This window comes from Apodemus sylvaticus, chromosome 22 (assembly GCF_947179515.1).
Source record: "Apodemus sylvaticus chromosome 22, mApoSyl1.1, whole genome shotgun sequence".
Classification (NCBI taxonomy): Eukaryota; Metazoa; Chordata; class Mammalia; order Rodentia; family Muridae; genus Apodemus; species Apodemus sylvaticus.
The window spans coordinates 33,063,106-33,085,461 of record NC_067493.1 but is presented as its reverse complement, the minus strand read 5'-3'; the positions used below and the strand labels follow the sequence as shown (position 1 = coordinate 33,085,461).

At 54.6% G+C, this 22,356-nt stretch overlaps 2 protein-coding genes across 7 annotated transcripts in view; both read right to left on the bottom strand.

Annotated features, from left to right (window-relative positions):
- The window catches only part of Sh2b2 (SH2B adaptor protein 2), a 29,016-nt gene extending 10,565 nt beyond the window's left edge, over positions 1-18,451 (bottom strand). The window contains exons 1-2 of one of the 5 annotated variants that reach the window (XM_052167755.1): positions 18,343-18,451; positions 3,697-4,430 (exon numbers count right to left, since the gene is read on the bottom strand). In XM_052167755.1, the coding sequence (XP_052023715.1) occupies positions 3,697-4,404 (708 nt within the window). In that variant the 5' untranslated portion in view covers positions 4,405-4,430; positions 18,343-18,451. Of the gene's footprint in view, positions 1-3,696; positions 4,431-4,930; positions 5,204-5,970; positions 6,052-16,509; positions 16,818-18,342 lie in introns of those variants that run through there. The other 4 variants (XM_052167754.1, XM_052167753.1, XM_052167752.1 and 1 more) reach the window with 4 other exon arrangements.
- A 1,575-nt stretch (positions 18,452-20,026) lies between these two features.
- Positions 20,027-22,356, bottom strand: part of Cux1 (cut like homeobox 1) — a 317,075-nt gene continuing 314,745 nt past the window's right edge. For both annotated transcript variants that reach the window (XM_052168218.1, XM_052168219.1), the window contains exons 21-23: positions 22,152-22,232; positions 21,067-21,131; positions 20,027-20,876 (exon numbers count right to left, since the gene is read on the bottom strand). In XM_052168218.1, coding sequence (XP_052024178.1) covers positions 20,807-20,876; positions 21,067-21,131; positions 22,152-22,232 — 216 coding nt within the window. In that variant the 3' untranslated portion in view covers positions 20,027-20,806. The remainder of the gene's footprint in view (positions 20,877-21,066; positions 21,132-22,151; positions 22,233-22,356) is intronic.

The following is a 22,356-nucleotide window of genomic DNA, read 5'->3' as shown; positions in this document are numbered from 1 at the left end:
TGTTCTGCCCTACAGCTCCTGGCTTCTTCCCCCGTAACCTCCCCAGACTGGCCTGAGGCTGGCACTCCGGGCAGGGCTTGGGCTCTGGGACAGGGACTTTCTGAAGAGGAAAGGGAAGGAAGGGCCTCATATCTGGTGACTGGGAATTCTTGGCCACCCTGGACGCTGTCCAGCGGACCCGGGCTGGGCTTATAGCAGTGACTGATGGGCTCAGCTGATGGCATCTTCACACTAGTCTGTGGCTGGGGTTGGCTCTGGGGGTCAGGGAGAGCGGTCAGGTTTATCATGGCGCCTTCAGCCGGGCTCCTACTAGCTGGAGGTGCTGTGTTCCTTTCCTCAGCCTAATGTCTGAGGCCGTCTGTCCTGATGTCGTTGTCCCCTACCCCTAGTGCTGGGGTAGAATCCAGGGCTTCATGCTTGCTAGGCAAAGTGAGCCACGCCCCCAGCCCCTCCCTGGGGGATTCTAGGCAGGGGCTCTACCACCCAGTCACACCCCAGCCCCTCCCTGGGGGTGGGGTTCTAGGCAAGCACTTTATGACTGAACCCCCCAACTTTCCCTGCTTCTCCCCATATCTACTTCAGTTACCTTAACTCACTGAGCTCCTGTAGCCTGCTGACTGCTTTCTGCAGTTCAAGCTCCCCTACCTTGGCAACCCAGAAGCTCCCCCTGTGAAGATTTCTATCCAGGCTATTCCTGGTGAGTGCCCCAAGGGCAGAGGGTTAGTTTTATTGCTCTTTGGGTGCCCGTAAGAGGACTTGGGGTTCAGTATGCTCCCTGCATAGGTGAGGTTACAGGAAGTTAGAGACCTGACCTGGGCAGAGACATCAAGAGATACAAAGGAAACACGAAGGCCTCGGGTACACCCTGAACCTGCAGACCCAAGCTCGCAAAGTTTCCAGTTACAGCTAGCTCCTAGGGACCAGGGAGATTGGGATTGGTATGTGCGCATCAAAAGCAGGGCACTAAATATTTCTTCACCCTAAGTTAGTCACAATGGGGAACCCCATCCTGAGCCCTCACTAAGTGCTATGGGGTGGACATGATTGGCTCCCCAAGGCCTCATGGACTGGTGGTTTGGTTCCCAATATGGTATATTGCAAGATGGGGTGTGAAGAGAGAAGAAAAAATAAAAGCCCAATGCGGCTCTGCTGGACGAATATTTACCTAGCATTCAGAAGCTCCAGGCTCCATCTCCAGCTCGGCAGAACCTGAGTGTGGTGATGAATGCCCACATGCCCAGCCAGCACTTGGGAGATGAAAGGAGAATTAGAAGTTCAAGGTCACCTGTGGCTACATGAGGTGTTCAAGGCTAACCTGGGCTACATGAGAGCCAGTCTCAACGAATATATACAAAAGGGCTTGTAAGAAGGGTTTGCTGGCAAGCCTACAACCTGCATTTGATCCCCAAGACCCACGTGGTAGAAGGCGCAAACCTGCTCCCACATGTTTTGTCAGTTGGTGGACCCTTTAAGAGGCGGGGCTTAGGGCAGGAGAGATGGCTCAGCACTGCCTGCTCTTCCAGAGGTCCTGAGTTCAGATCCCAGCAGCCACGCGGTGGCTCACAACCATCTGTAATGAGATCTGATGCCCTCTTCTGGTGTGTCTAAGACGGCTACAGTGTGCTCATATAAATAAAATGAAGTCTTAAAAGAAAATTAAAAAAAAAAAAGAGGTGGGGCTTAGTGGAAGCCTATTGGTCGCTCGCTGGAACTGCTAGGTTGGGAGGAGATTCATGTAGTTCTCAAGGGAATGGGTTGTTATAAAGTGAGGTCACTCTAGCTTGACCTCTGCCCTACTGTGAGAAGCCAAGTGGACCTTCAGAGGTAGAACAGTCAGCTTCTTTTTATAACCCAGCTAAAGTGACCCTTCTCCCCCCACCCCCAGACATGGTATCATGTAGCCCAGGCTGGCCTTGAAGTTGTTATATAGCCAGGGATGACACTGAAGTCCTGATCCTCCTGCCTCTACCTTCCCAATACTAGGATTATAATCATCCTGACATGCCTGATTTCTCCTTCCTTTCTTCCTTCCTTCCTTCCATTCTTTCTTTCTCTTTCTTTCTTCCTTCTTCCTTCCTTCCTTTCTCTCTTTTAAAAACACACTATCTAGACTATAGTATTTGTTATAGCAACAGAAGCGGGGCTGAGATGCTCTAGAATGACCCACCCTTCTCCGGTCACTCCCGAGTGTTCTCCTATGCTCTGCTATTCTGAGAGCCTGGAGCGAGGGCTGAGGACCTGTTTGTCTCAGAGTTGAGGAAGGAAGAGCTCACGGCTCCCCCGATCCCCCGGGAACTCCTCTGCCAGCAGGGAAGCTGGAGGACTCTGCAGGATCAGTGGAAAGATGGAGAGGGTACCAGCTGCCGTCCTCTCCCCCAGGGCAACCAGCACGGCTATTTAGAGAGCTGCAGCTGGGGCTGCCACTCAAAGCCAGAGACAGAGAAGCCATGGGCCTCTGCCCCTGCCCTTTGGGTGACCCTAGGCAAGTCACCCCTTACCACACTTTGGTCTATGTTTGTTTAGTGGCATTTTTCTCAGGGGCATAAAGTTGGATATGGGTTAAAAGCCCTTTGGGGAGCCGGGCAGTGGTGGTGCATGCCTTTAATCCCAGCACTTGGGAGGCAGAGACAGGCGGATTTCTGAGTTCGAGGCCAGCCTGGTCTACAGAGTGAGTTCCAGGACAGCCAGGGCTATACAGAGAAACCCTGTCTCGAAAAACAAAACAAAACAAAACAAAACAAAACAAAACAAAAAACCAAACCCTTGGGACATCTGGGGTTATTGGGACTTGGGGTGCTCTGGGAGTGGCCCCTGGCCTCTCACTGTGGGCAGCTCTCACTCCTGCACCTTGAGGGGAAGCTCCGAGGGCAAGCCTCCAGTACACTGACTCAAGGTGTCTAGGAGGGCGCTGGGGAGCCTGAGCTCTGGGGTGGGCGGGTCTTGGGTGTTACCAGCCGCCTTTCATTCCGGTGACCATCTGAGCGCTGATGCATGATTAGCCAGCCGGTCAGTGAGACTTCAGGCATGCTCCTCGGGATATACTGTTCGCTTCTTTCCAGATGAAGTCTTAGGTAGATCTAACTAGCTTGCAACTTGCTATGTAGCTGAGGATAACCTTGAACTTGTAATCCTCCTGTTGCCAAGTGCACTACCACTCCGGGAGTATGCAATACTGGGTCTGCAACTCTGGGCTTCCTGCGTGCTAGGCAAGCACTCTAGCCACCAAGCTACACCCACCGTGTCTGTACTTTTCAATCAAGGTACATGGGTCTCCCTGAAGCAGGCTCCCTGTCCCCTACCACAGTGGGACTTTGACCGGCAATGAAGGCAGGACCCGTGTACTTAAAGTGGCACGCGAGATGCTGGAAGCTGGCAAAACCCCTCCCTTCCTCCTGACAGGAAGGAGGGACCACTGGACAGGGCTCATCTGGAGCCTGTCAGGGGCAGCAGAGTTCTGACTGCCCTGGAGCAGGACATGGGCCTCTCGGGTGATGTCTGAAAGTATCTTGCTATTCCCTGATTTCAGATGCTACGTTAATTGTTAATTACAAAAACCTGTCAATCAGATCAAGCCACACAATCCGCACACCATTCCCAGGGACCCACCTATCACTGGCCTGCGACTCCCATAGACTGTGCAGGTAACTGGGTCCCCATGAGGGATGGGAAGACTGTTGGCGACATGCATCAAGATACCTTGGGTGGCACGAAGAACTCCAGGCGGAAGCGCTCCCCAGCCACAGCCCTTCGCAGGAGCAGGCGACACTTCTGCCACTGCGCGGTGCCCCCAGGACCTGTGGCCGCGTCATCTGCCACCATGAAGCGCAGTGCGCCCTCGCGCTGGATGTCCACTAACTCCACTTTGGCTGCCAGGGTTCGTGCCAGCCGCAGGCGTCGCGTCCACTTGTCACGAGGCTCGGATGCAGGCTCGGCGGTCTTGGGGGTGGCCCCCGCGTCGGGCTCTGGGGACGAGCGCCGGTGCCACAGGTCGCGCACTCCGTCCACTACACACAGGCTCATGTTACGCAGCGAGAAGCCCTTGCGGACGCGGGCCTTGGTAGCAGCATGGGCAGACACATCCTCGGAGCTGCGGGAGTGACCATAGGTTGCAGTCTTGAGCGCTGATGTCACTGAAGTCACCGCAGATTCGGGTTCCATGGTGTCAGCTGCTGTCCCCAACACGCGGCGCACCTCCTCGCTGAAGACTGCCAAGAAGTTGGCTGCGAAATGGCGGGAAAATGAGGTCCCAGCGTCAGGCGTGTCGTAGGTCGGGTTGTCCCGAAGGAAGCGGCAGAACTTGTGTGCGAAGTCCGCAGCAGCCACCTGCGCATGCAGCTCGCAGAATCGCCGCCAGTCGGGGACTGGGGCGGGGGCGGCGGCCGAGCCGGGGGTGGCACCATTCATGGCTTTGGTCCCATGGCAGCGTGGGGCTGAGAGGAGAAAAGTCGGTAAATGCAAATTGCTTCCTTCCTTCCTTCCTTCCTTCCTTCCTTCCTTCCTTCCTTCCTTCCTTCCTTCCCCCCAACCCCCCAACACAGGGTTTCTCTGTGTAGCCCTGGCTGTCCTGGAACTCCTTACTTTGTAGACCAGGCTGGCCTCGAACTCAGAAATCCGCTTGCCTCTGCCTCCCAAGTGCTGGGATTACAAGCGTGCGCCACCACTGCCTGGTTCCTTCCTTCCTTCCTTCCTTCCTTCCTTCCTTCCTTCCTTCCTTCCTTCCTTCCTTCCTTCCCTCCCTCCCTCCTCTCTCCCTCCCTCCTTTCTTCCTTCCGCCTTCCCCCTTCTCTGTTTTTTTTTTTTTTTTAAATAGAGTCTCATGTAGCCCAGGCTAACCTCAGACTCCCTACGTGACAGAGGATGACCTTAAATTTCTGATCCTCCTGCCTCCACATCTTATATGCTGGGATGCCAAGTGTGTGTCACCACTCACAGTTAAAACGACTTTGAATCCTCTGGTCAGTGCTCCTAGCCACAGGCCTCCCCGGGGAACGCCTCCACCACAGAGGCTCCATGCACGCATGCCATGCGCCAACCTGCTGAGGCTGGAGATGCAGGCTGCCAACCAAACGGTGTGCACGTGAGAGACGAAAGGTAGGGGATGGGTAGTGCAGCGTGTGTGTGTGTGTGTGTGTGTGTGTCCTAGCCAGCATTCCTGCGGATCCCCAGGATCATTCATCCTGATCAAGGAGGCCACCTTCACACGGGCCCCATGAGTTTTGGGTGCTCTTTAGTAACCTCTCCAAAGTCCCCGAGCCCCGGAGAAAGGGTGGTGTATTTCCTGGAGCTGGAGTTGCAGGCAGTGGTGAGCTGCTGTGTGAGTGCTGGGCTAACTCATTTCTCCCCAGGAGCAACAAGTGTTCTTAACCTCCGAGCATCTCCTGCCGTCCCTCCCGCCATGTTCCGTCTGAGCGAGGAACTAAGGAGCCAGCTGACCCTTAACCCCTGAAACTGTGAGCCCCAATAAATCCTCCCTCCCCCCACGCTGCTCCTGGGTATCTGTTATAGTGACAAGAAGCTTACACTTACACTCAGTTTCAAGGGCTTTACCTCAGCTCTTCCTGATCCCGGGACTTTAGGGGTCATCTTCCCGTATGACTCAAAGATGACCACTTTTCTTATTGGTGTTGAAGGCCCCGCCTCCTTAGGACTTTTTCCTCCCCTTTTTTTCATGGTAGCCTGCCTGTTGTTCCTTCCAGAACTCCCATCCCCACTGGACCAATCTAGAAATCCCAGCTGTCTCTTCATTCCAGCTTCTGCCACTTTGTTGCTAGGCAACCGCATCTTTTACCACTTAGAACGGGTAAACTGCAGAGTGGTGTCAGGTAGTCATCGGGAGACTTGTTTCCTGTCCCCTGCCTGTTGTGGTCAACATCCTGGGAACACAACCAGCTGGCTCTGGCCCCCTCACTCATTTTCTTTTTGACATTGTACCCAGTGCCTCCTTCCTGCATGTTATGCAATGGCTTTTACCTCTGAACTCTGAGCCACGCCCCCAGCCCCTTATTGGGGGATTCCAGGCAGTGGCTCTACCACTGAGCCTCCCAGCTCTTCCATCCATTTTTCTTTGGAAACTGTGACCTTAAAATAGTGAAGGAAAGAAAAAAAAAAACCTAAGGAAACTAAGTAGGGAGATACAGTCCCCCCAAATCCCCGCAACCCCCTGTTGAAGGGGCCAGTTTCCTGTGGAGTGTTGAGGGGCCGCACCGATCCCTCTGAGGCACTGATGTAGAGACTCAGACTCTCACCGGTTCCCACAGGATCTCCATGGCTCCGGGCCTGCCCCTGCCCCTCAGCCCTTGGAAACCCCACCTCAGATCTCCCCTGGTATTCAAGCCCTATAACTAAACTCTAGGTTAAAATAGAGCTGTTCGACTTCTTGACAGCATCCGTGGAGCCAGAGGGCACAAGGGAATCCCCTCCCGCCCCAGGCCACCACCACAGCCCACAGGTGCCGGGCTTCTCGACTATGGCCAGGACAAAGATGGCGCCGCAGAAGCAGCAATGACTGCAGTGAGACTAACCAGGACATTCGGAAATCAGAGGGTGCTGTGCAAAGTCCATGAAGGGGGAGAGAGATGGGTGCTGGGTCCTCACGAGTATCACGCAGCATCCACCATTTTCCCCAAGTCCTAGTCATCCTCCCACAATGAGACTTCCTCCTCCAGGAAGGCTCCCTTGATTTCCTCTGCCCAGGCTGGCACAAGTGTCTCTTCTAAGCACCATGGTCCCTTCTTGAGTGTTCCTCTAGCAAGCTACCACTTCTGTTGTGTTCTGTGTTCTGCATGCCTTTAGGTCTATCTCCTCTAGCTGGCACTAGGCATTCTTTGGGGGCAGAAGGAAGGCCTGGGTCATCTCTCAGGTTCCCGACACTCACTCTCCTCCCTGGAAGTAGAGGCTGCATCTGCCAGGCTACCACCACTACGACCACCACAGCCTCCAAGAAAGATGGAGGCACTCACTGCTAAACCCACGAGGCCTGCCCCAAGTCTATGCACTTACCAAGAAGAGCACCTCCTGCTCCGTACGCGATAGCATGGGCGAGCGTGGCTGGCAGACCAGTTATGGGCCTGTGTGGAGGCTGCCAGGTCGGTCCAGCACTGGGATTTTAGGCTTCCCTTTGTCCCCCTGTCCTTCCTGCTGGCTATGAAAGCCTTAGAGGGGAGAAGGAACAGTCCCAAGGGACAGGGCCTACGTAGGGATGGAAACTGGACTCTGCCAAGATGCTGACAGGTTTATTGTGTCCTAAGCACGAGACTGCTTGGTCTTTCCTGCCCTCTCTTCCCCAACCCCACTGGCAGGCCAGCAGCTTATAGGCCGGGTGATGTGTATCCCAGGCTACACAGAACAGGGGAAGTAGAGTGTGGGGGCATGCATCTAAGCCTAGCTTTGGGGCGGTGGGTCTTAGAGGAAACAGTCGTGCCAGCCTGGGCAGCACATGCCTATAAGCCTAGCATTAGGAGGGTGAGGCAGGAGGATTGGAAGTTTTAGGTTACTCGGAGCTAATAGGAAATTCCAGGCCAGCTCAGGCTATGTAGCAAGATTTCACCTCAAAGTGAAAACAAAGAAAGAAACAAATGTATCAAGAGAGGCGGACAAGCACCCTCTACCTAGTTATAGATGGGGAGCCCAGAACTCAGGAAAGACAGGATGGAGGCACTGCAGACCAATGGACCCACACGGAAGTGCTGGTCCCACCAGCCCTTGGGGCCGGATCTGGGGAGGAAATGCAATCCTTGACCTTGGCTGACCTCCCCAAATTCTGAGCATCACTTGGGGAACAGAAAGGCTCACCCCCTCCCGAGAAGGACAGGCAGGCAGTTCAGGTAGTGGGGTCTCCATCCACCCCTGACCAAGAGGATCTTCCCATTCACTATGGTGTGTGTCAATCAATCAGTGTGCAGACGATTGTGGGTTCAAAGAGTGGGAAAGGACCATCAGAGAGCAGATCCCAGAGGTGCCGGAAGCAGGGTGGACAATGTCATCCTGCCCCCCCCTCCCACTAGCGACTGGCTTAGAAGGTTTATGAAGTAAAGCCCCTTGGCCTTGGCCTCTTTGCCCTCCCACCTCTGCCTGGATTGCTTTCCTCCTTGGCCTTCAGGTGTATAGAACCTTTTATTTTTACACTTATCTGTATGTGCACACGTGTCCTGCATGCACACGTTACGGCCTATGTGTGGAAGCCGGGGCCGGGTCTCTGGAGGCCGTGTGTGTGTGTGTGTGTGTGTGTGTGTGTGTGTGTGTATGTGTCAAGCTTGGTGTCAGGGACCTTTATCTACTGAGTTATCTTACTGGCCCCATCGTGTGTGTGTGTGTGTGTGTGTGTGTGTGTGTGTGTGTGTGTGTGAAGGCACAGGATGTCCATACCCTGTTCCCTCACTCTCCTTGCTTCATTGAGCATTCAGGATTCTCTCATTGAACTCAGAGCGAGGCTGGCGGCCAGCAAGGCCTATTAATCCTCACGTCCCCACAGCCGGCCGCAGTGGGGTCAGAGCGTACGTGGCCACGTCCAGCTGCTGGGGATTAGAACTCAGGCTTTCAGGACTCTTACCCACTCCCTAGCCTCCAGCCCTGCCTTTTCCTGGAAGTTTCGCTCTGTCCTAGACAGGAATTCACATGTCCTTGTGGCCCGAGACCTTCTGGTGTCTGTGGTCATATCCCGGCTCTCCTCCTGAGCCCCAGGTGCTAGAAGCCTAGTGACTCAGCGCTGGAAGGAGTGTGCTCTGCCCTGGCCCAATACCCTACTCCCTGGAGCCTCGGTTTCTCTATCAGTATAACAGAGAGCTGGAGCAGGGGTCGGGTTAAGATACGTAAGTATCTACGCTAGACACTGACGACTGAGAACCAGCTGCCACCCTACTAGGGTCTGGGATATAAGGAATGAAAGCTAGCACCCTGAGCTCTTTGGGTAGAGATAAACACAAAGCCTACTAGACCAGGGGTGAGTGATGGTAGATCCCTAGGTACTAGAAAGGTTCCGCATCCTCCACACTTCACTACAATGGGGTCTGTCTGGTCTGAGCTCCCCTAACGAGCTTCTTAGCCTGGAAAAAATGCTGCTTTTATTCTTTTTAAAAGTCTGTTATAGGGGCTGGAGAGATGGCTCAGCGGTTAAGAGCATTGACTGTTCTTCTAAAGGTCCTGAGTTCAAATCCCAGCACCAACTTGGTGGCTCACAACCATCTGTAATGAGATCTGAGCCCTCTTCTGGTGCGTCTGAAGACAGCTACAGTGTACTTACATATAATAATAAATAAATCTTATTTTAAAAAAATAAAAATCTCTTATAGCCGGGCAGTGGTGGCACAAGCCTTTAATCCCAGCACTTGGGAGGCAGAGGCAGGCGGATTTCTGAGGCTAGCCTGGTCTCCAGAGTGAGTTCCAGGACAGCCAGGACTATACAGAAAAACCCTGTCTTGGAAAAAAGAAAGAAAGAAGGAAAGAAAGAAAGAAAGAAAGAAAGAAAGAAAGAAAGAAAGAAAGAAAGAAAGAAGGAAGGAAGGAAGGAAAGGAAAGGAAAGAAAAGAAAAGAAAAGAAAAGAAAAGAAAAGAAAAGAAAAGAAAAGAAAAGAAAAGAAAAGTCTCTTACATAGTTGAGGCTGGCCTCGAACTCACTATATTGCCAACAAAGGCCTTGGTCTCTTATCATCAAGGCTCCTGTTCTTAAGTGGGATGGGGCTTTGGAGGGGTCGCCGAGAGCAGGGCAGGGACAGCTTGACCAAGATCCCCCTGCTCATGGTCTTACAAAGCCACTGCCTTGACTAACCTCAAGGCCAGACACCCAGACCGAGTCACGGGCGCAGACAGGGCAGCAGAGGGGGTGGACAGCTTTCCGGTAGTAAAAATAGCGCTGACAATAGGAAAAGGGAGGGAAAAGAAACCCGTCTTCAACCCCCGCCAGCAGTGAGGCAGTTCCGGACCCCAAGGCCTGGTCATTCCTTAAAATATTGATGAGGCCGCCTCGCCGCTCCGCGCTAATGGGCAGAGCACTAATCGATCCTGCGCTCGGTGGGCGGGGAGATGCGGCGGCCCCGCCCCCTGCCCAGTTAGGCTCGGGTTTCTGGGAAACCCTAGCTGTGCACACAACAGCCTCTCTTTGGTACCCTCTGGGCTCAGGAATCGACAGATTCTCCCGGGAGGGGAAGGGTGCGGAGTCTGAGGTCCCTCAGGGTGCAATCTACTGGCTACTAAGGGTGCCCACGTGTGCCGTGCGATACGGTAGCCAGGAGGGATGCAGGCAACCTTAGGCAAGATGTCCCTTAGTTTGTGCGGGACCACTAACTGCATGAGAGGAAGAGATGGTCAGAATGAGTGGCCATCTGTTTTAGGTGAGCCAGCGTCCTTTAATGAGTCATTTACTGACACTTCTCCCCGCCAAAAACACAAGAACAGTCTACCACCGCTCAGACAGGCTCTGGCCATGATCTCGCTCATAGCCTCCCTTTCCAGTAGTGCCCTGGTTTGACCGATGCCACTCCGCCTCCCAGTGACAGCAGAGGCTCGTTCAGCCCCCTGTGGCTCCAGCTACATCCATTACTGAATCTCCCTCCGTGCAGTCCACCCACATTCCTCCAGCCCAGAGCGGTGCCAACGGCAATGCTAGGTGACTGAGAGCATTGCTTCTCGGGGGCTGGCTGACCTTTTTGTCGACTTGGTGGGGACCGCATGTACACAGCAGGATCTGAACCAGAGCTTCCCGCTGCTGGGAGGAGGTGGCTGGGATTTCCCACCCTTTCCCACCCACGATGCTGGCTTTGGGAAGAAGTCAGCTTGGCTTCTGGTCTGCACATCTTTGAACTCGCTGAGACCATAAGAGTTGGCAGGAGCTGGCCTAGCACACTCGAAGCTGCAATCCCAGCACACAGGGGGTGGAGAGAGAAAGATCAGGAGTTCAAGGCTGTGCCGGGCTACAGAAAACCCTCCCTGCCTTAAAAGAAAAAAAAAGTATCAGCTCTGCTGCTGTACAGGTGTGTGTGTGACAGGGGTCTCTGGGTAGTTTGTTTTTCTCTGAGCACCATGCTTCTCTCCAAGCACACAGAGATCTCTTCCCAACCAAGGAACGCATCTGTTAGAACAGTCCAGGACACCCTCTTGCCCCTCAGACAACTAACCCAAACATTTCCTTCCAAATCCACATTGGGGTGGTGAAGGGGCCAGATGGACTAGGTCTGTCGGAATCCCAGCTTTTCTGCCTCCTAGCCTGTGGCCTGCACACCTACTGGGGTCTCTGTTTCCCCATCTATTACGATAGAGGATCAGAGTTTGTAGGGTCAAGTTTATAGCCATGTGTGGTGCATGCCTGTAATCCCAGCACGTGGAAGGAAGGCAGAAGCAGGAAGATCATGAGTTCAAGGCCAGCCATTTTTGGCAACACAACAAGTTGAAAGCCTGGTTTACATGAGGCTCTGTCTCAAAAATGAATAAAAAGGGCCTGTGAGATGGCTCAGTGGAGAAAGGCGCTTGCCGCCAAGCCTGACAGCCCAAGTTTGGGATCCAAATGGTAGAAGAAGAAAACTGACTCTTCCAAGTTGTTCTCTGACTAAACTATCTATCTGCAAGGTGGTGCACAGGTATACACATAGAAAATAAACAATGTGACTTTTAAAATTAAAAATAAATAAGAATTAAAACGTAGTTTGTTTTGAGATTAAATTTGCCCTGCTTCTATTTCCTAAATGCATTTTGTAAGTCCCCTGTTCTGCTTGAGCAAAAAGAGGCACCTGGCTACAGCCACCTCTTCCCTGGTCTCCCTGTTTCCTGCTGTCCACTCAAGTCTCTGTAAATTGAGGGTCCACACTGTCGCCCAGGTGAGTTTTAGAAGCCCATATGTGACTGGACCGCCTTTCCCCTGAGCATCTTCTCTGTAACAAAGGCCTCTCCCACTACCCTAGATGAAGAAATGGGGTTCTGGTGAGGGACGGACCCAAACTCTCACTTACTGGATTTGTGCAAGGCCACATCCCCCTTAGTGTAACAGACAGTGGGTGTCGGGACCCAGAATGCAGAATGAGCGAGGTTCCAGGCTTGTCCCATCCTATAGCTTAGAGTTCCAGAAGAAATTCCTTCAGGGGCACAGAAGGGGGACCTAGTACTTGCTTTTTGGGAAAGAAGAGGAGAGGGACCCACAGCTGGGACCTACAGGAAGGAGGGGTCTTGAAGAGCAGCGTTGGGATGGGTGTGGGTCCACAGACTGGGACCACACACTAAGGCGGGTGGAGGACGTCTCAAGAGGCTGCTCTGGTTTTCCTCAGAAGCACCCAGTGCTGGACAGCTCCCCAAAACCCAGCTAAGCTGGCTCCAGCTGAACCAGCCCTCCTCACATCCTACCCTCATTTTATTGGGGGCTGGGGGTGTGTGTCCTGCAGAGCTGAGGTAGTCCAGGTCTGGCTTGGCGTAGGGCGTAGGAGTCTCCTCCTCTTCTGGTGTCACATGATGAGCTTGGACCTTCACCCAGCACCCCCCAGACCTACAAGGTATTCCTCTCTGCCTGCTATTCAATGTGTGTGTGTGTGTGTGTGTGCACTTGAGCATGTGTGCATTAGAGGTTGACATCAGGTGACTTCTTCAATTGCTCTCTACCATATTTTTTGTGAGAGGGCATGGTTGGCTGGCCAGCAAGCCTCCGGGGATCCTCCAATCACCCCTTTCCCAGATCTTGGGTTATAGCATGCATAGTGATGGATGTGTCTCAGCTCCTCATAGTGTGACAAGAACTCTAACACTACTGCGTCATCTCCCTAGCTGCTCTGTTGTGTGTGTGCTTCTCCTACACTTGATCTTAGCCAAAAGGCCGAGAAGGGATTATGTGTGCTTCTCCTAATGCACAGTATGAATGGTTTCTGAGGCCTCCCTCCTGTGACCCCTTCAGTTCTGGGTGCTGCAGACACTAATTAAGAATTTCCATTCATCTGTCTGCAGCCTACAGGGGACTGGAGAACCCCTTCTTCTGGGTTGCCTCTAACCTGGCTCTGTGATCACACCTGTGGTTTGTGACCATCTCCTCCATCAGACTGTGACTTCAGATGACTTGCTCTCTATCCTCAGAGGGCTTACAGGCATCTGCAGGGTACAGTCCCAACCTACTTCACCCAGAGGAAGACAAACAACATACTCCCACACAGTCATGCCCCCTGCTCACGGTGCCCAAAAAGGTGTGGGCTTGAATTCATGCTGAGGATACACTTGCTGTCCCTGGGGACAGAACACAGCCATAAAAAGACACAGTTAGGTGAGAGCGAAAGAGACTTCACTAGAAGCTGGGTCTGTGGCAGACCCACATGGACAATCAGAGACAGATGGCGAGGCAGGCTCGAGGACTAAATCTCCCCTCATGGGGACTGCAGCCTGGAAGCTTACCACACCTGAAGACCCTCCCTCACACTTTACGAGGGCTCAGGGGACTATGCAAGAAATAAGAATCAGCTTTGGGCAAGGCAATGCCCTCCCCGGCAGTTAGGAGGTGGAGTCAAGGGCTCCAGGCAACAGAACGAGAGGAGACGGAAGCCATCCCCGGTGGCATGAGACGCTATCTCAAAATGAAATAAGGACATCAGCTGGTGGCAGCGGCGAACACCTTTGATCCCAGCACTCTCTCTGAGAGTTCTAGGGCAGCCTGGTCTACAAGGTAAGTTCCAGGGTAGCCAGGGCTACACAGAGAGACCCTGTCTCAAAACAAAACCAAACAAAACAAAGCATCCAAGGGCCATTAAAATGTCTCTGTAGGTAAAGTTGAGCCACCCAGCCTGGTGACCTTGGTTCCACTTCCAGGAACCACAAGGTGAAAAGAGAAAGGTGACTTCCAAAGTTGTTTTCTGATGGCCACATGTACGCCACAGCAGGGCATCCCCACAACACACAGAAATAAATGTTACAAAAATTAAACAACAGCAACAACAAAATCAGAGCTTAAACTCTTGCCCGGGGGAAGTGTCTTGGCGATCTTGGACCTGTGGGTTGAGTGACTTTAGGCAAATCATTCTACTTCCCCTAAATTTGTTTTGCGACCAATGCTCAGGGCTTGGCACCGTTCAGCTGAGATCAGACAGTTAGCCCTGCGAGGCAGAGGCTCCACTGGATGGATGTCCCCTGCCTTCAGAGTGTGTGTGTGTGTGTGTGTGAGTGTGTGTGAGCGTGTGTGTGTGTGTGTGTGTGAGTGTGTGAGTGTGTGTGTGAGCGTGTGTGTGTGTGTGTGTATGTCTGTGTGTGTGTGTGTGTCTGTGTGAGTGTGTGTGTCTGTGTGAGTGTGTGTGAGCGTGTGTGTGTGTGTGTGTGTGTGTGTGTGTGTGTGTGTCTGGGTGTGTGTTCCAAGTCCCCCTTGGGGACTCCTAGTAAGTAGGTAAGAGGGACTAAGAACCGTTGGAAAGTGTTTCTTCACAACTAGGGGAAAGAAAAGCATCTGTGTTAACTCTCTGTTCCCCAGAACTGTCCAATTACAGTGTGCCCGCAGTCCTCTCTACCAAGGTTCACGCCTTCCAGGGAGTGTGTGTAGGCTCCTCAGAGCCCAAGAAGATGATGGTTCAAGAAAGCAGCAGCTGGCAAACTCTGGCTCTGAGGCCCTGCCCCGTTAAACCAACCCTGCCTCAGGCCGGTAAAGGGGCTCACTATGTCACCTTGTAAGCTTGCCCACTGGAACCCCACATAAAGGTGGAAAGAAGAGCCCACAGAGCTGCTCTCTGATCTTCGCATGTGCTCGCAGGCATATGTGCCCACGCACACCACACACACAACAACAGTAATAAATATAATTTAAGACTCAATTAAATACAGGCAGAGATCTCTCTGGCTGCAAGGCCAGCCTGGTCTATGTAGAGAGTTTCAGGCCAGCCAGGGCTACATAGTGAGACTGTGTCAAACAACAGCAACAGCAACCACCACCACCACCACCATCACACCACCACCATCACACCACCACCATCACACCACTACCACCACACCACCACACCACCACCACCACCATCACACCACCACCACCACCATCACACCACCACCGCCACCACCACCACCACCACACCACCACCGCCACCATCATACCACCACCAGCACCACCACCACCACCACCAGCACCACCACCACCACCACCACCACACCACCACCACCACCACCACCAAGCAAACAAAACCACGATATCCCACACTAGCCTAATGGGATTTCGAAAGATTTTTTTTCCCCAAACATCTTGGAAGCCAAAAGAGACATATTGAAGGCGATACAGTGTAGGGGCCTCAGATCTCCCATTCCCTAAAGCCTCCCGGGAAAAGCACTTATTTAGGGTGACTGCCTAAGTAGGAGGGGTGATCCCCGAATGGGACAATCCCATCAGGTCCCCTGGCAGAAACAGCGTCTTATTTGGCACACAAGGTATTCAGCTCAGGGGGCAGACAGAACAGGTGGGTGAGATGGCTCAGGGGGGAATGACAACACTTGCTGCCAAGCCTGACGACCTGAGTTTGGTTTGGTACCTAGAACCTATGTAAAGAAAGGACTGACTCTCGAAAGTTGTCCTCTGACACACACACACACACACACACACACACACACACACACACACACACACACATAAACAAGCAAAATTTTTTAAAATCCACAAAGGGGCAGAGATGAAGTCCAACACTGGCCTGACAGCCCCACCCCCTACATCACCTCTGGTGAACTAGACTCTGGTTTACTCTTGTTCACAGCCTCTTTGGGGGATACCCTGAGACTCTCCGGTCACTGTAGACTTCTGACCTCAAAGACTCTACGCCAGGGTGGAAGGCCCTGGCGGGTCCCAGCCTCTGTCAGGCTTCAGCCGGCAGCCCTGGCGCGTTTGCTTCCCACACGCGCAGCTCACAGGTTCATCAATGGTCTAGGCCGAAGGGGCTGAATGGACCGCACTAACCCGCCCCTTCTTAAAGGCGCCGGCCTGTCACCCTCCTCTCAAACCCGAGGCTGCTCTGGAGCTCCAGAGTGGGCGGGTCACGAATGGTGGCCGTGGGAAAGAGGGCCTGGGGCGGAAAGAGGGTGTCCCCACGGGGTAACTGTGGCCCCGCTGGGGTCTCTCCAGACCCCAGCGTGTAGCCATCACCCTCAAGCTGGGTTGACCCATCTCCTCCCAGACTCGGGAAGAGACCTGAACGTCCCCTCCCCCCAGCATCGGATCCCTTCCTGTAGAGGACCAGCTGCGCTCGCCCCTCCAACCAGCCAGGGTCCGATGAGGGGAAAGGGGCTCAGCTGCTCCGGAGGTGGCTTATTACCCGCCCCCTCCCCCAGCTTCCCGTTACTCTCCACCTCTCCTAGGCAGTGGGTCTGGGATCCGATCCCAGAGGGGTTCATCCCCTCTGTCGCACGCCCTCCTCCCTCCCACCGGTGCACACAAAGACACGCTCGGACCCGGGCGCGTGCGGCCGCGCTTCCCGGGGAGGCGGTGAGCACACACCACACACCTCACCACACACACACGCCCTCGGGGACAGCGGGGTACCGGGTAGAGTAAAGGACCGTGGGGACAAGGAGCTGAGGACAAACAGGCCGTACCTACAGGCGCGCAGCTTCTGCCGCGCGGGCCGGGGCGCCGGTGGAGCGCTGCCCGGACCGCGGTCGGGATCCTTGGACCCGGTGGCGCATGGCCCTCCGGGCCGTAGCTCGGCCTTTGGTGGCCGGTGGTGGTGGCGGCGGCGGCGGCGGGGGTGGCTCCCGCTTCCCTGGCCTGCAGACTGCGAGGCTCGTGCGCTCTTGGCGGTCCCGGCGCGGCCCCCTTGAGGTTCTCTCCCTCTCCCGAGCTCCGCGCGCTCCGATCCCAGACTCGCGCGCCGCGCGCCCCTGGCCCTCCTCCTTGCCTGAGCAGCGCGCGCCTCCCAGCCCCGCCCCACGACTAGCTCCGCCCAGACACGCCCCCTAGCTTCAGGCTCCTCCCTTGCCGCACCCCCCCCCCCCGCCCACGCGGCGCGAGCCTCTAGCCACGCTCGCAAGCCCTCCCCCAACCTCCGCCCCCGGCTCTCTCTCCGGAGCCCCAGTGGCGCCGGCCAACCGCTCTGTCTTCCTCCGGACAGTGGCTGAGCAGAAAGACCTGACCCGGGTGCCCAGGTCTCGTGGCCAGTCGTAGGAATCCCTCTCCTGTGGGAGCGTCTCCCGAAGCGTAGGGTGATGGTCCCCAAGGGCAGGACTGGAGGATGTTCTACGTTCTGGGTCAGCCCGGGCGTGGACACCCTATAAATGTCTCTGGGTTACTGAGAATCAGACAGGGGCGGGCGCTGTAGGCCGACCCTCCGCCAGAGGACAATGGGAGCCTCGAGGAGGTCCAGATGTCGCAACCAAGGAAATGTCTGTCTGGTTCTCAACAACCAGAGCCCCAGGGCCACGCCCCCTGCCTCCCTCCTGCCCTCCCGGTGCGGGGAAATCGCCCAGGATCTCAGGTCTGGGGAAGAGCTCCTACCCCACTCAACTTTAATCCCACCAGGAGAGGCGTCTGAGGTCGTCCAGGATTCTGTGAAGTCCTCACTCTGGGTTGGGTACAGAACCAGAACTAGGTATTGCCTGGTCTGAGCCCCTATGGTGGCGTTCTAGGGCATCCCAAGGGGGTAAGGAGACCAGAGGTGGTGAACAGGGGAGGGGTCAGGTGGGGTTGACACTTGCCTATAATCCCTACGCTCCGGAGGAGGGAAGCAGTAGTTTGAGACCAGCCTGGGGTACCTAAGACACTGTCTCAAAAAACCAAAATGAAAAACAAAAGCCCACCGGTGTGCTGGAGGATGCTCAGAGGTGAGACCGACGGCTTACTGCTGCAGTGGACACGGTCCCTCGGGTCTGCTCTCTTCTCCTCCTCGCCCCCCATTCCAGGGATGACAATCGCTTCTGTCTGTGTTGACCTCAGTTTGTGATCTGCCTGGAGTGCCTCCATCTGCTGCCCTCCTCCCACTCACGGTGGCCTCTGACCTTTGTAAAGTCCTTTTCACTCACAGGAAATCAGATTCACTGATTATTTCCAGGAAGCAGCAGGGGTGGCATGGGGCTGCGGGAGCTGGGCTGACACTGGAGAGATGGGGTGTGCTGAGTACATGGAAACTTGCTGGGGGCCACTGAAAGAAGCCAGACCTCTATCGAGGCCTGCCTGGTACCTGTTTCTTCTCTGCTACACAGGGACCAGCAGCTGCTCTGTCTCTAGATCAGGCCAGCAAACACTTAATGAAAGTTTAGGCTGGAATCCAGCCATTGATTGGACTCGTGTGACCATGAACCAGGAGGTTCCCAGTCAGGAAGAGAAGGATAGGGGTGAGAGAGAAACAGAATCCCTGGATGATCTGGCTAGGGAACCCACCCGTCTCCACTGCGCAGGGAGGCGGGATGCTGGGAGCATGACAGAGGACTCACCTGGTCCTAAGTTGTGGCTTGAATTGGATGGTGGGCTGTCAGTGGCCGGCAAGATTCTAGGATGGGAAACCCAGGATAAGATAATAGTTCTGATTTCCTTGAGGAGGAAGTGAGGAGTGAGTCTGACCCGCATGAGGAACTGACAGGACACACAGAAGGAGGGTGGCCGTGATTGGCTAAGAGCAGCTGTCATGGAGATTGGAATGAGGGTCAAGGGTGACAGGTGCATTGTAGAAGGCTTTGGGGCCTTGGAGGAAGATCAGATAGAACAGATGATAAGGGGGTGCTTTTGGTGGGCTCTGAAGGAGGGGGCCTCCCTGGATGCAGAGACCAGAGAGAGCTCGGAAATAAACCTAACATGGAAATAGCCCAGTGAGTCTTTTTTTAAAAATATACTTTATGTATCTTGGTACTTTGTCTGCACACAAGATGGGGTCAGACAGGTGCGAACTGCCGTGTGGGTGCTGGGAATTGAACTCGGGACCTTCAGAAGATCAGCTCAGTGAGTGCTCTGAACCACTGAGCCATCTCTCCACTGAGTTATCTCTCCCTTGCCCACCCTCCCCCCTTTTTTCCAAGACAGGGCTTCTTTGTGTAGCCCTGGCTGTCCTGGAACTCTCTCTGTAGAAGTAGGTTGATCTTGAACTCACAGAGATCCTCCTGCCCCCAGCTCCTGAGTGCTGGGATCAGAGGTGTGCACCACTCCCAGTGAGCCTGACTTTGTGAGCAGGACAGACTGTGAAAAGCTGTTCTCAGAGCACTGGAGGGTGATGGCTTTGGTGTATTTGCAGTCAGGGACCCGGGAAGAAGAGGCATGCTTCATACATAGCTCTGGGGCACATAGAGGTAGAAGCAGAGACGCCCCAGAAGCTGACACGGAGGTGACACGAGCCTGTTGGGACACGTCAGGCCCTCAGCCATGGCTGGTCTGACTAACTGATGAGTACTCAGTCATGTGTGGTTTTATGAGACAGTGTTGCTGTTGTAGCTCAGACTGAAGTGATGATCCTCACTGCTGGGAATCTCTATATCTTTCTTTATCAGGTATTATTTCTCTTTTGGGGTGAGGACTCTACTCAGGGCCTTGTGCATACTAAGTAACATTACCACTGAGCCCCGCCCCCAGTCCCTCCCTGGGGGATTCTAGGCAGGGGCTCTACCACTGAGCCACGCCCCCAGCCCCTCCCTGGGGGATTCTAGGCAGGGGCTCTACCACTGAGCCACGCCCCCAGCCCCTCCCTGGGGGATTCTAGGCAGGGGCTCTACCACTGAGCCACGCCCCCAGCCCCCTCCCTGGGGGATTCTAGGCAGGGGCTCTACCACTGAGCCACGCCCCCAGCCCCTCCCTGGGGGATTCCAGGCAGGGACTCTACCACTGAGCCCCGCCCCCAGCCCCTCCCTGGGGGATTCCAGGCAGGTTGTAACACTGAGTTAGATCCAACAGTTACTTGGGAATAAAGAGTATCTTTCTGGTTTGGAGGGGGCTGTACTCAACAAACTCTGACACTATGGTCTGGGTTCCAGGAAAGCTCTGGACACAGTCATAGCACTGTCGGGCAAAGGAAGAGTGGGGAAGAACCCACCTACATGCCAGGTAAGGACCAGGGGGCTGGTGCTGCAGACACCCACCAGCCTCTCAGACAGCTAGTGTTCAGCTGAGGAGTCACAGAATACAAGGCCCCACTGTGGCTGCAATGATTCTTTATTTCATGCGAAGCTGAAGCAAAAGATCAAATCCAGCCGAGGAAGGTCTGCTGGAGGTCCTGAGAGCTGGTCTTGCTATTGTGGCCCAGGATCAGTTTTGCTGGGGCTTCTCAGACCGTGGTCTGTGGTGCCGGAGGCACAGGGGCCTTGTTGGACAGACTTCCTCTTCTAGAAACCAGAATATTTTGCTAAAGAAGCAAGCAGAACTCAAATCATGGACTGGGTACAGGGAAGGGGTAGTGGAAACCGTCCCTCCCTCTGCCGGGCTCGCGGCCTCGGGGATTGCGGTTAAGGTTGTATCAAACCGCCTCCCACCCTACTGGGGAACAGGGCTGATGAAGAGCCTGGGCCTACATGAGCCTCCCACCAGTTTACTGTGTGGCCGGGTCCTAAGAGAGCCTATAGGAATGCCAGAGTGTGTGGTGACAATCTGTATCACAGTCAGAAAGCTCTGCCACCAGGGCTAGAGGTTCCGATGTGGGTGGAGCCCAGGCCGGGTGACTAGACCGAGGGTGGAGCCTCAGGGGCCCCAGGCCTAGCTGGGTGCTAGGGGTTGTTTGAGCCTTGGGGCTCCAATGGGGCTGTGACTTTCGAAAGGAGTTCTAGGGGATCTGAGCTTCTGGTAGCTGCTGGCTTGAGGACAGAGACAGTTTCCATGGGGGATTTTTTTGGGGGGAGGAGGGGAAGGCTATATCATTAGAAGCAGCTGATCAAGCAGGGGAGGAGGCAGCAGCCAACGCATCTCTGGTGACCCGGGGGGTCACTGCCACAAGTCACCAGCTGCTGCCCCATTGTCACTCTCGTGGAATTTGTGCAGATGGTCGGCGAACCTGAGGGAACAGGAACACAGCTGAGACAGTGTGGAAGACGGGTGACCACAGGGCTGGGGACACGAGGTTGGGAACTATGCTAGAGGCTGGAGCAGCAGCAGCCAAGGAGGGCGGAGCTGCTGCGCGGGGCTCGGGGGCGTGGCTGTGTGGGCGTGGCTGTAGGTTGGGCTGGGGCAGGGGACACTCTTACTTCTTGGCGCAGGTGGCAGCACAGTCTCGCTCCACACTCTCGCTCCAGGCCAACTTGTACAGCACCTGGTTGGGAAGAGACACCATGTGCCCTGCCTCATGACAACTCCCATCGTCACCCACGGCCGTTAGCCCTGGTCTCTGTGGGGCTCAAAGGTTCCCATGGCCCAGGTCCTAGAGTGGATGGCCTTGGAGATACTCCTGGGCTAACCTACTTCACAGATGCTTAGAAAGAAGCAGACATAGAGTTCCTCCAGTTACTCTCCTAACACTGTGGCCATACGCAGTAAGAACACCGGACTTGGAACCCAGGCGAGCAATAGGGCTGCGTTTCAGCACGCCTGGCCGGAGCCAATGGTTCTGGATGCTGGAGCCTTCTGTGCCCATACTTACTATCCTTCTATTTGGCAGACAGAGGCATCACTCATCCCGTGTCCTTGGACTGTCCTCAGCCCACTGACTATAAAGGGTTTCTGTACCTGGGCGGACAGTCGCATATGGGCCTTCTCCTCTGTGTAGCCCACTGTCTGTTTCCTGGGGATTAGTTAGGCCTGCTTTTTTACCCGCCTTAACCTTCCGCCAATGCTGGAGATGGAACCCAGGGTCTTGTTAGGCATGTTAGGCATCATAGCACTGAGCCACGCCCCTAGGCCCTCATTGGGGGTTCTAGGCAGGGGCTCTACCACTGAACTATATCTCCACTCCTCCTTTTACTTTTGAAACAAGGTCTCATTAAATTGTCCAGACTGTCTTCGGACATGCTGTGTAACCCATACCAGGTTTGAACTTGCAATCCTCCTGCCTCAGCCTCCTTAGTAGTTGGGGTGACAGGCCTTTATCTGTATGCCTGGTCCCTTACTCATGTTCCCACAAAACCCTTGCAGGACTGGGTCCATGGCCTCCTCTTCAGAATAGCTTGACTGTGTTCCAGCCAGGGGGCCAGATACTGGGGTGTTTCTTGTCTCTAAAATGCTTTGAAGTCCTTGGAGTTGGGGAGGAGATGGGAGGGAAATCTTCCACACTGTAACAGCACCCTGGCACCCAGAAAAGCTTGGAGACCTCACTGGCCAATGCGCGCATGCTCACCAGGAAGACCAGGCAGTGCAGGAACAAGGTGTAGAAGAAGCCGATGGTGCGGGCCATTTTGTTGGAGAGAATCAGACGACCCTGCAGGCAAACAAGGGTGTGTGTGTATATGTGTGAGAGAGTGTGTGTGTGTGTGTGTGTGTGTGTGTGTGTAGGCAGGGTTGCTCTGTGCTCCTTTCTGCAGAGGTTTGCAGGCAGGGGGAAG